This window comes from Bos indicus, chromosome 18 (assembly GCF_029378745.1).
Source record: "Bos indicus isolate NIAB-ARS_2022 breed Sahiwal x Tharparkar chromosome 18, NIAB-ARS_B.indTharparkar_mat_pri_1.0, whole genome shotgun sequence".
Taxonomy (NCBI): domain Eukaryota; kingdom Metazoa; phylum Chordata; class Mammalia; order Artiodactyla; family Bovidae; genus Bos; species Bos indicus.
Window position 1 is genome coordinate 35,591,449 of NC_091777.1, and position 20,430 is coordinate 35,611,878.

The 20,430-nt window shown below is 53.1% G+C and overlaps 2 protein-coding genes across 3 annotated transcripts in view; one reads left to right on the forward strand and one right to left on the reverse strand.

Annotated features, from left to right (window-relative positions):
- The first annotated feature begins 9,138 nt into the window (after positions 1-9,138).
- Positions 9,139-18,845, forward strand: HSD11B2 (hydroxysteroid 11-beta dehydrogenase 2). 2 transcript variants are annotated; one of them, XM_019978840.2, is made up of 6 exons: positions 9,139-9,209; positions 9,954-10,081; positions 16,948-17,160; positions 17,263-17,448; positions 17,558-17,695; positions 17,899-18,845. In XM_019978840.2, the coding sequence occupies exons 2-6, from the start codon at positions 10,051-10,053 to the stop codon at positions 18,309-18,311; spliced, it is 981 nt and encodes a 326-aa protein (XP_019834399.1). In that variant the 5' UTR covers positions 9,139-9,209; positions 9,954-10,050; the 3' UTR covers positions 18,312-18,845. The 2 variants fall into 2 exon arrangements, with proteins under 2 accessions (XP_019834399.1, XP_019834398.1); XM_019978839.2 differs by lacking the exons at positions 9,139-9,209; positions 9,954-10,081 and adding an exon at positions 13,132-13,514.
- Positions 18,846-19,327: 482 nt separating this feature from the next.
- Positions 19,328-20,430, reverse strand: part of ATP6V0D1 (ATPase H+ transporting V0 subunit d1) — a 39,161-nt gene continuing 38,058 nt past the window's right edge. The window contains exons 6-8 of the mRNA XM_019978841.2: positions 20,220-20,396; positions 20,014-20,091; positions 19,328-19,917 (exon numbers count right to left, since the gene is read on the reverse strand). Coding sequence (XP_019834400.1) covers positions 19,756-19,917; positions 20,014-20,091; positions 20,220-20,396 — 417 coding nt within the window. The 3' untranslated portion in view covers positions 19,328-19,755. The remainder of the gene's footprint in view (positions 19,918-20,013; positions 20,092-20,219; positions 20,397-20,430) is intronic.

Here is a 20,430-nt window from a genome sequence, read left to right on the forward strand (position 1 = left end):
GCTCCATTTTCTCCCCTGAGCCCATCACTGTTAGGGAAACCGTCAGCCAGCCTGCACAGTTTAATAAGAGTATGTGCTGGGCACTGGACGTATCCTAGGGAATACCCACGAGATCCCTGCCCTTCAGGGAGATAACAGGCTAAGAGGAATATATATCGAAAAGCAAATAAATATGAAGGTGGTCCATAATATAACGTGTGAAGTGTAAGAGCTGAAAATATCTCCTTTCTGGGACTTCCCTGGGTCCAGTGGTTAGAACTTTGTGCGCTCATTGTAGAGGGCCTGGGTTCAATCCCTGGTCGGGTGCAGTCTCTGGCAGGGGAACTAAGGTCCCACAGACTTATGGTCCCACTTTTGGCATCATGTGGCCAAAAGAATAAGTTCTCTTTTCTTTATTTCCTTTAAGTCAAGCATAAATCCTACTGGGATTTCTGATATTCCAGGCTGGAGGGAAATTTGGTCTTGGTCTCTACTAGGTTCCTCTTTACCCAGTTTATTCCAAGGATTCAGAATCTCCTGCAGCAGCAAGCACTGTGAGAAGCACTCTCTGGTCATGTGTCCTCTCTGGTACTAAGGCCGCAGTCATTGCCCCAACCCACAGGACTTTCAGATTTGGGCTTCATGGGATCATGCCTGCTACCCTGGGGCTGCTGGGAGACAGGCACCTGCCTCCTCCATTCCAGGGGCTTCAGACTCTCTTCCCTTCCTGCTGAACTTGGTTTCCCTGAATGCGCCCTCTCCCCTCCACTTGGGGACACTCAGAATGAACCCTCTCATGAGCTCAGGCTTTCTCAAAAGACAGGAAGAGGCTCTGTCTTCCACCAGGTGCTCTATCCATATTTCTAGGCCATAGGAAAGTGAGCAGCTGGCTGGCTGCCTGCTCAACATGGGCTGGACAAAAAACACCCCTATCCCTAAAATTATCAGCCACAAGCATGCAATAAAGGCAAAATAGCAACTCCTGCTCGGTCATGTTATGATTCTGGGTCTTATGCAAGTGTCTTTATCTGTCTACCATATAAATGCTTGTTTCCAGGAATGGTAAACTATATGGACTAAATATCAATGCTACTTTGGCCTCAAAAGTACAAGACAACTCAACTCTAATCTGGAATTGTAGAATTTAGGGCTGAAGAGAGATGGTGACCCAAAAATCATGGTGGAGGATGAGCCATTATATGCCCACAGGGAAGGCAGGGACTGGAGAGTCAAGCCACCAAACCCTGGGTCCATCTGCCTCCCAGGCACTGCTCCTAGATGTCCTGTGCATGCATGCATGTTAATTCACTTCAGTCATGTCTGACTCTGTGACCCTATGGACCATAGCCCACCAGGCTCCTCTGTCCATGGGATTCTCCAGGCAAGAATACTGGAGAGGGTTGCCATGCCCTTCTCCAGGGGAGCTTCCCAACCCAGGGATAGAACCCAGGTCTCTTATGTCTACCTGCATTGGCAGGCAGGTTCTTTACCACTAGTGTCACCTGGGAAGTCCCCTCTAGCTGTCCCATGAGTATCTAAATGCAGCATATCCCTATATGCCCTTTTTGTCCTTGCCACAAACCTCCTTCTCCCTTTAGGCCCTCCAAAGGGCACCACTACCTACCCAGTCTCCTCCTAGTCCTTGCCCATCTAATCCAGACAGTCCCCACAAACAGGCAGTTCCTCCCTCCAAAATATGTCCTATGTCCATTCTTCTCACTCCCTCTGAAATATGTCCTGTGTCCATTCTTCCCACTCCACTCTAGCCCACAGCACCAGTTTCTCCTTTGCTGTCTCTGCAGCAGCCTTCTGTCTGTCTCCCTAACATCAGCCTGCCTGCTTCCAGTCCCTTCTCCTCTTAGCTGCCAGGCTTACCATTCTTTCTGATCATTTGTTAAAGTGGGTAATAGCCTGAATAATATTGTTGAAGGAAATGGCAAATCACTCTAGTGTTCTTGCCTGGAGAATTCCAGGGACGGGGGAGCCTGGTGGGCTGCTGTCTATGGGGTCGCACAGAGTTGGACACGACTGAAGCGACTTAGCAGCAGTAGCAGCAGCAGCCTGAATAATGGCCTCCCAAAGATGTACATATCCTAATTTCTGAAATCTATGAATACGCTGCCTCTCAAGGCAAAGTGTACTTTGCAGATACGAAAGGGTTTTGAGATGGAAGAGAGTATCCTGGATTACCCAGGTGAGCTCAATGTAATCACAAGGACCCTTACAAGAGAGAGGCATGGGATGGTCAGAGTGGGAGGAGACGTGATGATGAAAACAGAAGTCAGAGAGATTTGAAAACATTATACTTCTGGTTTTTAAGACAGAGAAAGAAGCCATGAGCCAGCAAATGCAGGTGTCCTCTAGAATCTAGAAAAGGCAAGGAAACATTCTCCCCTAGAACTTCCAGAAAGAACCAATTAGCTGACACCTTAACTTTAGCCCAGTGACACCCATTTCAAACTTCTTACCTCTAGAACTGGAAGATAATACACCTGTGTTGTTTTAAGCCACTGAATTGGCTTCCCTGGTGGCTCATGGGTAAACAATCTGCCTGCAATGCAGGAGATGTGGGTTCGATCCCTGGGTTGGGAAGATCCCTTGGCAAAGGAAATGGCAATCCACTCCAGCATTCTTGCCTGGAAAATCCCATGGACAGAGGAGCCTGGTTGCTACAGTCCATGGGGTTGCAAAGAGTTAGACACAGCTTAGCAACTGAACAACAAAGCCACTGAATTAGTGGCACTTTGTTGTATCAGCAATAGGAAACTAATATAGTGGGTTTCAAATAGGATTAAGTACATGTATATTTAACCAATGAAAGCTGTTTCATTTTTAAAAAATATTTATTTATTTGGTGGCACCAGGTCTTAGTTGTGTTATGCAGGATCTTCAATCTTGGTTGCGGCACACGGGATCTTTAGTTGTAGCGTGCAAACTTGGTTGCGGTTTCCCTGACCAAGGGTCAAACTCACACCCCCTGCATTGGAAGCATGGAGTCGTAGCCACTGGATCACCAGGGAAGTCCCAAAGCTGTTTCATTTGAAACAAAAATGACTGCCCAGGTATCTGAGTGACTCCAGACTAAGCTCTCTGAAAAGACTTCCTCTGGCCAAATCTGAGTTTTAATAGCACAGGCAGTTTGATGGTGTCCTGATTCTGTCATCGTGGTGTGGTCACCAGTCCAGAACCTGACACTGCCCAGGGCATCACCTACTGAGGAAGGCCGTACTTTGCTAACACCACCTCATCAGTCTTCTGTTTAAGTTACCTCCAGGGCTTTCTTTGCCCTTAGGATCAACTGAAATGCCAAATCTTGGCTTTCAAAGCTCAGCTCAGCTAGCTCCTGTCCACCTCCTCATCCCTGTCCCCTGATCGGTGCATCTCCTGGAACACAAGGCATTAGCTCCCACCCCCAGGCTCTTTCGCACAGTATTCCTTTTACTCAAAGTGTAGTTAGTCTCAGCTCCTCCTGCCCCGCTCTGGCCAGTTTCTTTGAAAACATGAGACACATTTTTCTGGGACAGAAGTCCTCTCCTAGGGCAGGACGTGTTCCTGTCCAGAGTGGCTGTCCCTGACTAGCAAGGCAAGTCTGTCCATGGTGAACAGCCCAGGCTAGAGAGACAAAAAAACCTAACTGTGGTTTAAAGAACTTGTACACATGTGTATGATGAGAAGGTTCCAAGTTCACTTACCTGACTCCTAGAATTGCCAGAAGAGACCCCCGGGCAGTTCACCCCAACCTGGGCTAGACCCACAGCCCATCCTTAATTAGAGTCAATGTATCCCCAGGCTTCCTGGGACTTGTTTCTTGTCCCAGGGCATATCAATGGTTACCTGTTTCAATCCCAGCTCTGCCAGTCACCAGCTGGGTAAATTCCCCAACTTCTCTAAATCCAGTTTGCTCCTATGTGAAGTAGCAGTAACAACAGCTCCTTACTGGATAGGGCCACAACGAGGCCTGAAAATGTGGTCCTGCATATGAAACACACAGAATGTTCCACTGGAAATGGACACTGATACATATAATCTAGACCCTACTTGTCTTTCTATCAGGAAATGATGCTCTCCGTTTCATTAACTAATGGAATTAAATTTTAATTATCAGATTCACTGGTGGGATGTGGTTAGCCATAGATGTTGTTCTCTGGGTCCATTTTGTCTGAATCACAGTACCCTTTCCAATGGGCCTTGGATGAGTCACCCCATTTACTTGGCTTGTCCCCATGGCCACAAGCACCTCTTGCCCTGGCAAACATAGAGGCCTTGTGACTGTCGCTCTTTCTACCTCCACTGGTGGCTCCCCTCCCCATCAGTCCATTCTCCTGATAGCTTGGGGCTGTCAAAAAAAAAAAGAAGAAAGAAAGAAAGAAAAGAAAAAGGGAAGAGGGCCTGCCCTGGTGATCTAGTGGTTAAGAAGACACGGGTTCGATACCTGGTCTGGAAAGATCCCACATCCTGTGGAGCAACAAAGCCTGTGTACCACAACTATTGAGCCTGTGCTCTAGAGCCCATACTCTGCAAACAGAGAAGTCATGGCAACGAGACACCCACACACTGCAACTAGAGTAGCCCCTGCTTGCTGCAACCGGAGAAAGCCCACATGTAACAATGAAGACCCAGCACAGCCAAAAATAAATAAATGAAAGGCAGGAAGGAAGGAAGAAAGGAAGGCGAACTGATTATTTTACTTCTTGCTACCACTCTCAGTGACTCTCCCTGCTTCACAGGAAGCAGTATCTCCATATACCATGAAATTAGAATAAAAACCTCCTCATTCACCACAGCCTCCAAGACCTCCCTTATGCCTCCTGGCTCCTCTCTCCTTGAAGGACCAGATTCCCTCTTATATTAGGGGTCTTTGCATGCGATGTTCTTGCTACCTGGAACACCACCTCCTCCTAGAAAGCTTTCTCCAACCCTCAGAATAGAAGAGGCCATGAGACTCTGCTTTCTAGTGCCTCCTGTCTGTCGTGGCTGCTTGACTGTGTAGTGATCTGATTAGGGGCTGTCCTCCAGCCACATGCGGAGCCCACAAGGTGGGGAACAGTTATCTAGCTCACCAAGGCATTCCCTGAGCATGGAGCCTGGAACACAAATGCACTCAATAGATGTTTGTTGTATGAATGAAGGCGGGAACAAACAAATGAAAGGATAGTGTTACTTAATAGGAATTCTTTTGTGAAGGCTTTTGTAAATAATACCTGTTGAATTATTTTTGGTGTAAAAATGGACTTTCCTATACTACCGTCCCTTCATCATAGTAAATCTGTTATTTCCATGTCCCTTGTAAAGATTTTGTTTTTCCCTTCACTACATTGAATACATTTTCCTCCCATTAATTTTCCCTTCTTGAGTAGCTTTTGTGAGCACTTTGTGCTTTAAGAAAGGAGCGCTGTTTGGTGTATACAATATTCTCTCAGCTTCCTTGGTAAGAAGACTCTGGCACCTTTCTCACTGTTGACACTAACTGGTACAGCTTGGAACACGATGTCACCCCTCCAGAACTCTCACAGACCTAGATAAAACTTATTCTGTGTCTCCAGTCAGGAACAAGGTGTTTGGAAGCAGCACCTTATGCAACAGAGCTGATGCAGGGCCATCCCTCGGAGGCAAATGACATGAAAATGATGGTGTGTGGAGAATGTGCCTACAGTGTCCTAGGAACTAATGATTTTAAAGCTTCTCTGGCAGTAATTCAGTTTTTATTTTTTGTTTCTTAGAAAAATGAAGGCTTGTATTTACTATATGTGTTATCTAATATGCAGAAAGGCAGATAGGGAAAGGTATCCTGTGCTGATAAGGACTTCCATGGCAGCTCAGTCAAAGCTGCCCTCTTTGCAACTGGCCACCTGGCCCTGCACGTGCTCCCTGGGAGCAGTTTCGCTCGCTCTTCAGCGTATCTTTTTGTTTCCTCATTTCTATGGGGGAATGGTGCATACATACAAAGTCGTTGACTGTTCTTACTTTATTTCAGAAATGTGCAGGGCTGAGGCACCTGAATTTTTCCTCAAATACTTTAAAGCAAATTATGTGGCGGAACCTCTCATGCCTGCTCCCAGAGGAATTTCCTTTGAGTGCTCCCTCATATCTCAAAAGCTTATGTAACCTGACACAATTATCTAAAAAGCCTTGGAATCCAAAAGAACAGAGATCTGAGCTAGGAATGAAGGTCGGAGCTGGGAAAGACATGTTCTCTCCTGCCTAGTGACTGGGTCATACTTCACTAGGACAATGCTCAATTCAACTTCCAAAGAAAAATCTTAACCCCTTGACCAGGGGTTGTACTTGCTTATTTTTCGGAACAAGGAATCTCTTGACAAGGTGCTCAAGGGGCATTACAAAGCCTTAGACCTGGCTGGCGGTTAAAAATATTTCTATAACCATCTTGAGCAGCTAGTCTTCCCAAGATGAAAGCAAGAGTGGCTTGGACCCCTTCCAGAGGATAACTGACTCAAAGATCAACCCATCCTGAGAGTCAGGGTCTCCTGCCAGCAGTTAGTGCTGCAAAGCGGGTGGGGGTCTGGAATCCATATTTTCACCAAGTAGTAGTCCAGGTGATTTTGATTCAAGCCCAGCTCAGTTCCCAACTCAAGAGAGAAGGAGAGGAAGACAAAAACTGTAAGTGCAGACCTAAAATTGGGGCTCCACGAGGAGATGACCCCACTGTGTACCCAAGAGCCCTTGGGCCAAGAAGCTTCTCTTTCTCCTTTTTGTTTTCACTTTTATAAATCCCAGCCCTGCTTGCTATTTGCATGCCAGCGGTGAGGGACCTCCAAAGAGAATAGGCACCACTCATAGGTGGTTGGCTTTTCAAGGAATTTGCTGGAGAAAATTGTAGACAAGGCAGTGAACAAAACTCTTCTCCATCTGGTTTCAGTTTATTAAAAAAAACAACACACATAGGCCTCCTACCAGCAATCAGAAAACAGCCACAGCTCCCCAAGTAGGGTATTAGCCACGAGGGGTGGGACTGAATTATGTATATGCAAATGAATTAAACCAGCCAGCCAACAGCAACTAAGTTTTGTATCTTTTGCAGTTGTTCTGCCAAGAAAAGGCCTGAATCAGGGTGATGGAAGCTGTAAGGAAGCAAGTTTTGGAATTAGTTTTTAACAACTTGCCTTAATTCTACCATTGGGAGACATGTTTCTAATCCAGAGGCAAATTTTATTTATTTATTATTCTTTTATTTTCTTGGAATAGAGAAGGGCTTATTGCAGGGCCAAACAAGGAAAATGGGTGGCTCGTGCTCAAAAACCCTGAACTCCCAGAAGCAAGTTTTAAAAGGTTGATAGTCTTTTGCCTGGGTATTGCCCACTGAATAATGCCAACCTCCTTAGCTGACAGGGGATAGAGCAGAGTGTCTGGATGGCTGAGTAATCACTGAACTTCTTATATATAGAATTGTGGTACCTGCTTCATTCGGATGATGTGAGGATAGTACGTAAAATTAAGTATGAGGAAGTCGAACACAAGGACTGGCAAGCAATAGTAAATGTGGCAGAGGATTAGGAATAACTCAGAGCTGCCCTGCAGGACTCAAGATGACCAGTTTCATCTGGAGTCAGCCAAGCTAGCCCAGTAAATGTTCTCAGCTGGGACTTGCCTTTCCCCTGGGACTGGTCCAGAAAACCCTTGAGAGCAAATTCTCTTAGTGTTTCCCAAGCTCAAGGGCCCTAATCCCCAAATATCTGCCTTCAATCTTGGAAGCAAAGAAGTTCAGGGAGGGTGCTGGACACAGTTTGAAAATACAAGGAATACTTCTGGCTTTCCGCATGTCCCCATTCCTTCTGCCCAGTAAGCGAAGGGCCTGGCTTCCAAGTGCACAGCTAGAGGAGACGGACGGGGCACTCATTCATGCCTGGTGAGTTGACAATCTCCCAGGCATTTGTACCACATGAGTGGTGTGCTGGGGACCACAGGCACCCAGCTGCCTCTGGGCTCAACCCTCGCATGTCCACGAGCACTTCAGGTTCAGTTTGTCCAAAACAGACTGCTGTCCCTCGCAGGGATGCACCAACAAGACGCCCAGCCTCCCCTCGTGCCTTGTCCCCAAACCCATTTCCTAGCCAACCAGGACAGGGTCTTATTTGCTCAAGACCTTTCCCAGCTCTCCTTTGCCCTCAGAATGAAGTCAGAGGTGGTGAAACGTTGTTGTTTAGTAGCTAAGTCATGTTCAACTCTTTTGGGACCACATAGACTGTAGCCCACCAGGCTCCTCTCTCTGTCCACGGGATTTCTCAGGCAAGAATACTGGAGTAGGTTGCCATTTCCTTCTCTAGGGGATCTTCCTGACCCATGGATTGACCTTGTATCTCCTGCATTGGCAGGTGGATTCTTTACCACTGAGCCACCAAGGAAGTGCATGGCAAACGTAGCTCTGTGTTAACACAGTTCTCGGTCTTCGAGCTCCGGTATACCTGAGTTTGAATCTTGGGGCTGGTCCAAGATTCAAACTTAGGTGAACCTGAGTTTGAGACCTTGAACAATTTTCTTAGCCCCTGGAAGCCTCAGTTATATTTTATATTCCTTGAATATAAAATAGTAATGATGACACCCACTGCTGCTGCTGCTGCTAAGTCACTTCAGTCGTGTCCGACTCTGTGTGACCCCACAGACGGCAGCCCACCAGGCTCCCCCATCCCTGGGATTCTCCAGGCAAGAACACTGGAGTGGGTTGTCATTTCCTTCTCCAATGCATGAAAGTGAAAAGTGAAAGTAGAGTCGCTCAGTCGTGTCCGACTCTTAGCGATCCCATGGACTGCAGCCTACCAGGCTCCTCTGTCCATGGGATTTTCCAGGCAGGAGTACTGGAGTGGGGTGCCATTGCCTTCTCCAGATGACACCCACTACAAAGGGCTATTGTGAGGCCTCTGCACTGAACCCAAGGCTTGGAACAGAGCAAGAAGTTTGGAGGCCAGTGCATGGAATGAAGACTGAGGATGAGCTGGGAAGGGTGTGGCTGCCAGAACTAGAGAAGATGATGAGACCAGTTTTGGACATGCTGAGTGTAAGGGGCCTATGGGTGTCCAGGGGAGGCATCCAGGGGCAGCTGGACATGTGGGCCTGGAATTAAGTCTTGGCTGGAAAGGAGCGTGGGAGTCACCAACATGCGAGTAGGAAGATGAGCTCATGGTAGGGGAGGGACAGAGCATGAGCCCTCCACAGCCAGAGGTTCACCCACAGGGAAGAGAAGCTTATGAAGGAGGCCGGGACGGAGAGCCGGACAGGTAGGAGGGAACCCAGTAGCAGTGGCTTTGCAGGTGCCGAAGGGAGAAAGGGCCCAGGGTACAGAGGAGTTAACTGAAAGCAAAGATGTGTCCTTGGTATTTGAGGACTGGACTGTCATTCACTGGTGACCTCTGGCGTGGCCAGGAGCTGGAGCTGACTCAGAGATAGAGTGGGAGAGAGGAGAGTGAAGATGGTGACCAAGACAGTTTTCGAGAAATGCAGCTGAGAAAGGGGGCGGGTGTTGTGGGGAGGAGAGCATGAGAACAATGCTTGGGGAAAGGGATACAGGATTGAGTGAGAGAAGTTCTTTATGGTGGTTCCCAGGGGGAGAGGGCAGAGCCAAACTGGGGTGCATGCTGCCAGAAAGGAGCCAGTGGTTAGTTGTTATAGCCACAGTGCCCAGCACAGGGCCAGGCACACAGTAGGAATGCAATACAAGTTTGCTGTCTTTGAGGACGGGGAGGGATGGGGTGTGGAACTGGGGCAAGGGGGTGGCCATCGGCAGGAAGAGGCTCCCCTCTGCCATGGGTGAGCAGAGAGCAGGGCCTCCTTGGGATTCTGCTGCCTCTGAACCTGACCACAGAGGAAGAAAGGGGTGATAGGCAGCGCTTGGCTCCAGAAACACAGTGTGGTAAGAGAACAGAAAGTGAGCTCTTAGAGACTACCACTTGGCAGGCCCCATCCTGGATTTCTGTTCCTCCCACCCTCACATCCGACAGTCACCTTCACTTTATCCCCTTCAGAGCCGTGCCCTCCCCAAAGGCCAGAAGGTGGTGCCAGTGAGCTGTTGGACTCAGCTGGAGCCAACTGGAGCCAGACTGCCAGCCCCCAACCCACCTCATGGCCCTCCAGAGCCTGGGGCATGCTGAAGGTTTGGCTCACCAAGTTTCTGATTAAGGAGTTGGGTGGGTGGTGAGGGCAGGGTGAGACTAAGGGAGACTGTGGGTTGAGGGCCTAGAGGTGAGGTGGTTCAGGGGCTCCGCTCCTTCTGGTTGCCCTTCATTCCTCTGCCCCTGCCAACCCTGCCTTATCTGCTGGGGCTCCTGCCCTCTGCTCCTCCTTCTCCCTGGAGGGCCCTGCCAGCCCAGACTCCTGGTTCTGGCAGAGGCTGGTTCTCTGCCCTTGGGCAGGCACAGCCTGGCACCAAGCCTCAGACAGGGCTGGGCCAGCCCCTCCCAGCCATGACTGCCTAAACCACCTTCTTTCTATTTCCAGAATGTCTCCACCTGATGAAAGGTAAGGAGTCAGCTGCTCAGGTGGCCACAGTGGGCTGGAGTATAGATCCTGGTAGGAAGGCCTGGCCTAGGAAGTGGGATGAATTTCTGGGAGAGAAGGGTGTTAAATACAAATGTGGCAGATCATCCACGAGACCCAAACCACACAAGACAAATATTTCTGTCTAAGGTGGCGCAGTGTCCCAGAAGCTGAACTGGAAACATGCCCCACCCATCCTAGCATCCTACACTCCACAACCAAAGACAATTCCCTAAATTCCCCTCTAAGCAAGTCTGTCTCCCCAACCCATGCTTCCCAGTGGGTCAGAGCCCTTCATGGTTCCTTCCCAGGAGTGCAGGATCTTGTTTCTCAGACTCTGTCCTCACCGTGCTTTCCAACTTCCACCTCCCTACCCTTTTTTAAAAATTTTATGTATTTTGGCTTCGCTGGGTCTTTGTCGCTGTGCACAGGCTTTCTCTGTTATGGTGAGCAGGGGTCAGTCTTTGTTGCAGTGTGGAGGCTTCTCATTGCAGTGGCTTCTCTTGTTGTGCAGCACAGGCTCTAGAGCGCAGGCTCAGTAATTGCAGCACACATGCTTTGTCCCCCCAGTAGCACGTGGAATCTTTCCAGACCAGGGATCAAACCTGCATCCCCTACAGTGGCAGATGGATTCTCAACCAATGGACCACCAGGGAAGTCCTCCAACTCCCTGCCCTTTGACTCCTACTCTGGCAAGCTCTGGTACTACCTGTGTGGCCTTAACCTTGAAGGCTGCCTGAGACCACCCCCACCCCCACCCCCCGCCATCCTCTCCTCTACATCCCCTCCATAGTCCCAAGGGACTTAATGGTCTGAAGCTGCAGAAATCACACTCAGACTCTCAGTAGGGTGCTGGGAGGGTGTAGGTCCCACAACCAGAGTCTACAGCTTATATTGGGATGCCAGGTCAAGGTTGCTGTGTCCACCTGTGAGACTAGGCCACAGGTTCAGAACGATAGGAGTCAGCACACTTTGGAAAATGAATGTTTCCGTGAGTTTCCAAAGAATGACGCAGACCAAGGGAGTCACCAAAAACACACACATACACAAATGTACTTACATGCTATATAGGGTCATGGCATGGGGAGAGACATGTCATTTGTGTATGGACAAGCTATGGAGTCCATGGACAGAGTGTACACAAATATAGGCATACACAGGTACACAAGGTCATGTACCCAGGGTCAGACACACATACCCTCCCCAGCCCTGCCTCCCAGGGCCAGGGCTAACTTGTCATCCATACTTAAACAGTAGGAGGAGGAAGAAGTAGAAGCTCAGAAGTGGCTCTGGAAAGGACCTCTTAAGTGGGTCTGTCTCCCTGCTCCTCCTTGAGATGCCCCTGGCTCACCAGGGGGCCATACCTGGGTGGCAGAGAAGGCTTCGAGGAGGCATTGCTTTGAAGCCCTGGCACAGAACTTGAGCATCTAAGATAGAGAATGGGCAACATAATTGGGAGGGGTCCATGAGCCCCCCAGGACCTAGTATGGGCATAGATGAGGCACTGGGCAAGGGCTCAGAAGAAGCAGGGACCCCCTGTACCATGGGCTGACCTACCGGCCTCAGCACAGCGCCTGGCAGTGAGGTGCTGGCACCACTTCCCTGTGCTGGCAGAGCCTGGTATGGATGCCAGGCACAGGGTGCCAGACATGGGGGTGGGCAGAGTGGGGGCCCAAAGGGCCACACACAAACACAGACCTTCATACACACAGGCAGGGAAATGCACCCACACTCACTTACTTTATACCCTGGGGGATCCTGGGAGCAGGGCAGGGATCACCCTGTCTGAGAGGCTGCCCTCACTGACTTCCCCGGGTGTCCCCATTGGCCTGGCTCTTGGGGTCCCTGGGGTTGGAGAGTGGGCTAGAGTTAATGGGAGGCCTAGATGCTTCCTCAGAACCCCCCTCCACACACCCGCGCCCACACACATACACTTGTGTGGCAGGAGGACGGGGTGGGGGGGGGGAGCAGGGGGGAGGGATTGTGTGGGGGGTAGATTGTGGGGAGGAGGTTTGCTGCAAACCCAGGGCTGGAAAGTGAAAGGAAGTGGGGGGATTGCGGGGCAGAGACTCCCAAGAATCTGGTCTGTTACCCTGCTCCACCCAGCCCCCAGCCCCAAATCGGTCGGTGGCCGCAGGTAGCTTAGGTGTGAGCGTGTGTGTTAGACACCTGCGGCCTCTCAAGGCGTGGCGCGTACGCCCGCGTTGGCCTAGGCTGCCGGGTGAGGGCGGGCTGGTTCCCCGAGGTATTCTGGCAGGCACGCTGGCCGCGGAGGTGCGGTCAATGTGAGGATGGAGGTTGCGTGTGTCCTCTGGTGTCCCGACCAAGTGTGAGCTGTGCATGTGCTCACCTGGCAGTCGTGGCTCAGCGGACCAGCGCAGGAGTGAGCGCATGCGGGGTACTAGGGCTAGACCTATCGCACCTCTCCTGGGCACGGCCAGCCGCAAGTTGAGCAGTTGAGCAGCAACTTTGGGACTTGGTTCCGGCTTCTTCGAAAGCTGATCTGACCGCGGGGGCGGGGCAGAGGGCGGGAGGTAGAGGTGGGGGCACCTGCCTGGCAAGGGGTGCGGGAAGAGAAGTAAAGGAAAGCCCCGCCCCTTCCCCGCCTCCGTTCCGCCCTCGCCCCCGCCCCCGGGGCTCTTTAAAAGCTCGGCCCGAGGGCGAACAGAGAAAGCGAGTATCCCCTCCCGCCCCTGGCTGGTGTCCTGCTGCACCCCGCGTCCCAGCCCCGAGTCCCAGTCCCTGCTCTTCAGCCCAGTCCCTGCCCCGCCCCGGCCCGGCCGCCATGGAAAGCTGGCCCTGGCCGTCGGGCGGCGCCTGGCTGCTCGTGGCGGCCCGTGCGCTACTGCAGCTGCTGCGCGCAGACCTGCGTCTGGGCCGCCCGCTGTTGGCGGCGCTGGCGCTGCTGGCCGCGCTCGACTGGCTGTGCCAGCGCCTGCTACCCCCGCTGGCCGCACTTGCCGTGTTGGCCGCCACCGGCTGGATCGTGTTGTCCCGCCTGGCGCGCCCGCAGCGCCTGCCCGTGGCGACTCGCGCGGTGCTCATCACCGGTGAGTGCGCGGGGCGTGGAGCGCGGCGACTCCCGGTTCGAGGGCGGGACCGGACACCCAGAGGGCTCCCTGTGGGCATGCCAAGGCAACGCGGGACCCCCAGCCGAGAAGTGGGGAAGCCCCTCTCCCCTGGGTTCAGGGAGCCAGCCAAGTAGGAAGCGCAGGGCACCTCCCCAAGTCCGGGTTGACTACCTACGGCTTGGGGAGTGTTGAAGGGAAAAGGAGGCAGGGAGTGGGCAGGTGCGCAGGGGAGACTGCGAAAGGAGCCTCCTGGAGCTTGGGGTTTATGCTATGTCCCTCTCCAAGACAGCAGTCTTCCGACAGAGGACACTGCTCTGAGGAACTTCAGAGAATCCTCACCCCTTGAACTCTGCCTAACATTCCCACGTGGGAGGTCCTGTCTCTTCCCTGGGACCAGGAGGAATAGGCTTAAATGGAGAGTTGGGACCCCCTTCTCCCAATTGGCTCCTTGGAGTTCAGAAAAGCTGGAGGTCATCATGAGGGACAGCTGGACATTCAGCCACCTCTCAGATCCCACCACCCAGACCCAATCTGTGAAGTTGTCGTCCGGAGTTTGCATTCATTACACCACCACCATTCTTCCTGGTCCTCTGTGCCTGGGAAGGAGGTGAGGTCTTAGAGAGCTGGGCTCAGGTGCTTCTGGCCACCTTGTTGAGCTCTCTTTGTCTGGAACAAGGACACTATCACCAGAAGGAGGGAAGGAGGAGCTGAGACCCAGAAGTGGAGAGGGAGAGAAAAGTCAGTGGGCACTACTGTATAGGACACTACTGGCTCTAGTATTGGGGAGGGGGAGCCTGGTCTCTCCCCTAACGCCATGGCTTTGGACAGGTGCTCGGCCGTTCTGCTCTCTTGCACTGGTGAGTGGCTTCTCAGAGACCTCAGTCCAGTAGGGGGCCCTGCATGATCAGAGGAAGCTGGGAAAACTTCCCAGAGGAGGCCATCCTTGAGCTGGGCCTCAGAAGATAGGTGGAGATAGGTAAGAGTGTGGAAGGTGTTTTGGATCAGACAAAGGGTGTGGGACAGAGGCTTGAGGCAGGAATGAGCATGGTCTGTGGGGGAGGGGGGCAGTCACTAAGCAGTCTGGCTGCTGAGATGTGGTGAGACAAGCATTTGTTTCCTTGGAAGGGGCCTTGAATGCCCAGCAAGAAGCCAGAATGTACTGAGGTGAAGGTAGCAGGAGGGTTTGAGCTTCAGTAAAGATGGTGGAGATAGAGGATGGCTCAGGTTGGGTGGGAGAGATGTGAGTTCAGGGTAGAGTGAGAAGTTTCAAGGGATCCCAGTTTTAGTGGTTTGAGGAAGGAGAGATGACAGACTTCCTGGTATGAAAGCAAAGAGCTTCTGCCCCCAAGGACAGGGCAGCTCCCCTCCTGCCTTCTAACTAGTGAGTTCCGCCTCCTCAGGACCCAGGTCTTCTTCAGATGCTAGTGCCCCAGGCAGTCTTTCCTGGGATCTCACCTCAGGTCCTTGTGCCGCTACTGTTACATCTCCTAGCCTTGAGCTTGAAAGTGAGGTAAGACTGAGTCTTCCTTCAGTTCCGGTTGCAAAGTCCCGCAATGGAGGAGGGGAAGCAGACTGCCCAACCCACCCCATCTAAACATCGAGAGTTGACCTCTAAGCTTCCCAATGCCCCTAAACTCTGGGGTTTCTTCACTCACTACTACTGACTGCAGTACAAGTAGGTGACCAGGCCCTGACTCACTTGCTAGGAACACTGTGCCTTGAGCCTGCCAGAGCTGCCACACACCCCTCCCTGGGAATGCTCCTGAGAACCCCTAGCCGAGGCTACTTGGGGAGCTCAGCCCTGGGGTCAGGGTTTGGGTCAAGTGGCTGGGTGCTTTGTGTGCACATCTGTGTACTGCTGGGCAGTATGGGTCTCATGGGAGTGAGCCATTGTTGTTCACGCCTCTCTGCAGGTAGGTTGGAGGTATGCGTAGGTTTCTGAGTGTGTACAGGTGAGCAAGAGGGTATGAAAGGTGTGGGTGATTGTGTTGGGACCTCAGAGCTGAGGTTCTGGGAGGCCTTAGTTTCCCCGTGAAGGGCTTGTCTGCTCTGGAAGGGAGCTTAGGCAAGTGGGGAGACACACACACACACACACACACACACACACACACACTCACTCACTCCCCTCCTCCAGCCAGACTTGCCCAGGAAGTACCCCTCAGCTGGGGCTGGCTAGTGGGCTCCCAGCTACACAAAGCCCAGCTTGCAGTCCCCCAGCTTTGTTTTCTCCCTCAACAGAGAGAACGGGGGGAGCTGAACCACTTTGTAACCTCTGATCAGCAGGACCACCATGGGGGCAGGCTCTAAAGAGCTTCCTTCCTCCCTGGTCACCCCCCTCCCCTCACCCCCTCTTGTTGACCACCCAAGGAGCTGGATTGGAATGGGAACAATCAAAGGAGCCGGGGTTTATTAGACCCCTACACTGGCTCTGCCTCGTGGTTTATCTCTCTGCATACCAAAACCAGGAAATTAAGCCTCCAAGTGGTAACTGACCTCAGATCTCATTTGATGGATGTGGGAAGGGATTCTAATGCAGGTCTGTTTTTGTCTTCATCCACTGTGACCCTGTCCTGGGGGCAAGTTATTTGAGGCTCAGAGAATGTCCCAGTGTTGCCATTCACTGGAATTCCAAGGGTCAAGCATGAGGTGGGGATGGGCCTCCAGCCTGCCTGGAGCCTGGAACAATAGTAGAGGGTGCTGAACTGGAAAGGAAGGTGGAGCTCAGGTGGTACACGGCCTAGATGATGGGAACAGAGCACGTTGGCTTTATCCTAAGGGCCGTGGGGAGCCTTGGAGAAGTTTTCAGAAGCAGAGGGTATTGTCATTTTGGGAAGGATCCCTCGGGCTACTTAGGCAGAGAACGGATTCAAGGGGGCAAGGTGGGACAGAACGAAAAAAGGGGGCTGCTTCAGTGTCCAGGTAAGGGGAAGAATGCTGGGCAAGGGCAGTGAGAAAGGAAGGGAGGCTAGGGAGTAATATCTGCATATGCGAGCTGAGGCCTGATCTCAAGCAGACCAAAGGACATCAGGGCTGAGGCTGGGTCTCAGCTGGGACTGGCTGACCTACCAACAGAGTCCTGACCTCACTGTGTGCCAGCTGAGTGACTTTGGGGGAAGCAACATAGCATTACTAGGTCTCAGTTTCCTCATCTGTAAAGTGGGGATCATAAGCTATGTTTGATAGGGTAGCTATGAGGGGTCGGGGAGATGACAGCTGTGAAACAGTTGGTCCTCAGGAGCTCAGCCAGGGGGTCCAAGCCTCCCAGAGATGGGCCTAGGAAGGGAGGGCTGCTGATGTTGTGAAGTCGGGAGTCGGAAGCCTGGATCCCATCCCAGCCATGGTGACCCTGGGTTGTCTCAGGCTGAACTGGGCCATAGTGGAGTTCACTGGCTGTCCATCCTTCCCTGACCAGGCTGTGACTCTGGTTTTGGCAACGCGACGGCCAAGAAGCTTGACACCATGGGCTTCACAGTGTTGGCGACCGTGTTGGATCTGAATAGCCCTGGGGCCCTAGAGCTGCGTGCCTGCTGTTCTTCTCGTCTGAAGCTGCTACAGATGGACCTGACCAAGCCAGCAGACATTAGCCGTGTGCTGGAGTTCACCAAGGTCCACACCGCCAGCACAGGTCAGTAGGCTCAACTTCGCCAGGAAAGGGCATGGCTGGGCTGAGATTGGAGGTGTGCTGCAGGACTGACCTGCAGCTTCCCTACTGGCTCCATGCCCTCAGGTCTGTGGGGCCTGGTCAACAACGCGGGCCAGAACATCTTTGTGGCGGATGCAGAGCTGTGTCCAGTGGCCACTTTCCGCACCTGCATGGAGGTGAACTTCTTTGGTGCACTAGAGATGACCAAAGGCCTCTTGCCACTGCTGCGTCGTTCAAGTGGTCGAATTGTGACCGTGAGCAGCCCAGCAGGTGAGGGTCCTCCCGCACTGGAGCAGAAAAGATGCCTCTGCTGGGCGGGGAGAGATACTGGAGTCCCCGGCCCAGGCTGAGGCATCCCCCACTCCCAATCCATCCCCAGGAGACATGCCATTTCCATGCTTAGCTGCCTATGGGACCTCCAAAGCAGCCTTGGCGTTGCTCATGGGCAATTTTAGCTGTGAACTTCTGCCCTGGGGTGTCAAGGTCAGCATCATCCAGCCTGCCTGCTTCAAGACAGGTGAGGCTCAGGGATTTGGGGGTGGGGCCTGTGGGGGGAGAGCAGGAAGGCAGGGTGGGTGTGGTCGTCTCTGGAGTGGGATTGGGTCTGAGGAATGGGTGTGACTTTGGCTGGGGGCGGGTCTCAGGTTGTGAGTTAGAGAACTGGATCTGGCTTTGGCTTCCCTCACTGACCCCACTCTGGCCTTGGCACTCCTTCCGCAGAGTCAGTGAAGGACGTGCACCAGTGGGAAGAGCGCAAGCAGCAGCTGCTGGCCACCCTGCCTCAAGAGCTGCTGCAGGCCTATGGTGAGGACTACATCGAGCACTTGAATGGGCAGTTCCTGCACTCTCTGAGCCAGGCCCTGCCAGACCTCAGCCCTGTGGTAGATGCCATCACCGATGCGCTGCTGGCGGCCCAGCCACGCCGCCGCTATTACCCAGGTCATGGCCTGGGGCTCATATACTTCATCCACTACTACCTGCCCGAGGGTCTGCGGCAGCGTTTCCTGCAGTCCTTCTTCATCAGTCCCTATGTGCCGAGAGCACTACAGGCTGGCCAGCCTGGCCTTACCTCTGCCCGGGACATAGCCCAGGACCAAGGCCCTAGACCGGATCCTTCTCCCACTGCCCAGTGAGCAGGTCACACGTAGAGCAGCTCCAGCAGAGGAGGTTCCTTGTGCCCTTGCTCCTCCTCCAGGTATTCTGACCCCCAAGGTCTGCCCTAGAGCCTGGGCCAAAGGACCCCACCCCATGCACTGCCGATGCCACAGGCCAGGCCTGGTGAGGTGAAGGCTTTCCAGTGAACCTCTGGGCCTCTCCTGCTTCATGAGCCCAAACAGACCCTCCTGGGCACAAGGCTCCACCATGCAGCTTGCAGAACCCAGCTGGATGGGGAGTTTAGTTCAAGGCTTAACTAGAGCCTTAGCCAGGATCCTAAAGACAGTGCCTCTGCAAACTAAGGCGAGATTAGGTAGGTTGGGGACCCCCTCAGGATTATTTCTTGGCACCAGTGCCTCAGTGCTGTGATTTGAAGGGTGAACCCTGTTTCTTGACTGGCTCAAGGATTAGGGCCCTGACCACCCACCCCAAGCCCCCCAAGGCACAGGGAGGCTACATACTCACCTTATTGCCACTTTTTTAATAAAGACAAATTTTTATTTCTCCTAGAATGGGGGAGATGCTCTGTTTGCCTAGGTGACAGGCTGTGGCCGTGTGACAGACTGGAAACTGCCTGGGCAACCCCCGGGGCTCAGCATGGGGGCCGAGGCTCTGGGCACAGGACCTGGTTTACATCCAACCCCCTTCAGTGACCTTGGGCAGATCAGGTATCCATAGGTTTCCTCAGCATGAAATAGGGATAATGACCCCAGCCCAGGGAGTTGTGGTGCTCAGTGAAGCAAACAGGGAGCCCTGGGGGCCCTCTAGAGTCAGAAGCCCACTCCATGAGCCTGTTGGAGCCTCCAGCAGGGAAAGGGGCCATCTGCCACCGACCTCCTGCCCCGAGGAGCCTGGCTGCACAGGGACAAGGCCAGCCGAGGGCTGCCACCTGAGGAAGGGAGGTAGAAAGCTTAGGTGGGGGTGGGCTCAGCAGGCCTGAGGCAAGTCAGGGATCTGGGAGAGGGGCCAGGGCCCAAAGGAGACAGAAGACAGCTGGGCTTAGAGAAGTTTTTATTATCTTGGAAGGGCAGAGCTACTCCATTTCCCAAGAACACACATACTTTATCCTGGCCATGGCTCTAGGGGGCCCACTGAGGGAAGAGAAGTTTTACGCTCCTCCCAGGGGTTCTCGGGTTAGGGAGGGACACAAAAGTGACCACATGCTTCTCAGACACGTCAGCGGCTGTAAACACAGGGCTGAGGGGGCCTCCTTGCTCTGGAGGTGGGGGCTTGGTCCATTCTTGGTGTGGGAGCAGGTGCCCAGCCCCCCTGCAGGCCCAAGAGCAGTCTTGGAGAGGGTCAGGGAGGCAGGGCAGCCACGGGGACAGCATGCTCCCCCAGGGCAAGTGGGTGAGCCGTGAGCTTTGTCACAGCACACGGACACACATGTACACACGCACTGGGGAGCCTTGGTCCAGGGTGCTAGAAGATAGGGATGTAGTTGTCAATCTTGGCCCGGTGGCGTTGGGCGATGCACTCGGCAATCCACACAATGTTGCGACACTCCTGCTCCTTGAGCTTCACAAAGGCATAGAAAACACCAAAGTGGAACTGGTTCAGAAAGGCCAACTTGTTCAGTTTCACCTGCAGACACAGGAAGGAGTGGTGTGCAAGGGGCTGGGACCAGAGTCAGGCCTGGGCCGCCAACCCTTCCCTTCGACAAGCAGGTCCAGCACTCACCTCGTGCTCGAAGAATCGGTCCTCCAGGGTCTTGTCTCCAGGGTTGCTGCCCGCACCTTCGAAAAGCAGCTTGTACTCCTGACACAGGAGAGCGGGGGTGGGGCGTGGGGGGGAAGGGAAGCATGAGCACGAGGGCGCTGTTGGGTGTGGGGTGGGGATGTGGGTGCCAACAGGCCTGCCCCCTGCCCCACAGTCAGGGCACTCACCGGGTAGTAGTCGGCCACGTTCTTGACCTGCTCATAGTCGTCGGCTCGAGCCAGCTGGGCCAGGCCCTCCGGGTAGAGCCGTCCACAGTGCGGGAAGAGCTTGGCACGGTCCTCCTTGGACAGCTCTGTGCCGAAGGAGTTAATGGTGATGATGAAGGCGCGGCGGTCTGCTTCAAACTGTGGGGCCAGTGCACAGGTGCCGGAGAGAGAG

Coding starts and splice junctions, on each gene's coding strand:
- HSD11B2 (XM_019978839.2), top strand. CDS start 13,250: ATGGAAAGCTGGCCCTGGCCGTCGGGCGGCGCCTGGCTGCTCGTGGCG. Junction 17,161..17,262: donor GGTCCACACCGCCAGCACAG/GTCAGTAGGCTC, acceptor CCATGCCCTCAG/GTCTGTGGGGCCTGGTCAAC. Junction 17,696..17,898: donor GCCTGCCTGCTTCAAGACAG/GTGAGGCTCAGG, acceptor CTCCTTCCGCAG/AGTCAGTGAAGGACGTGCAC.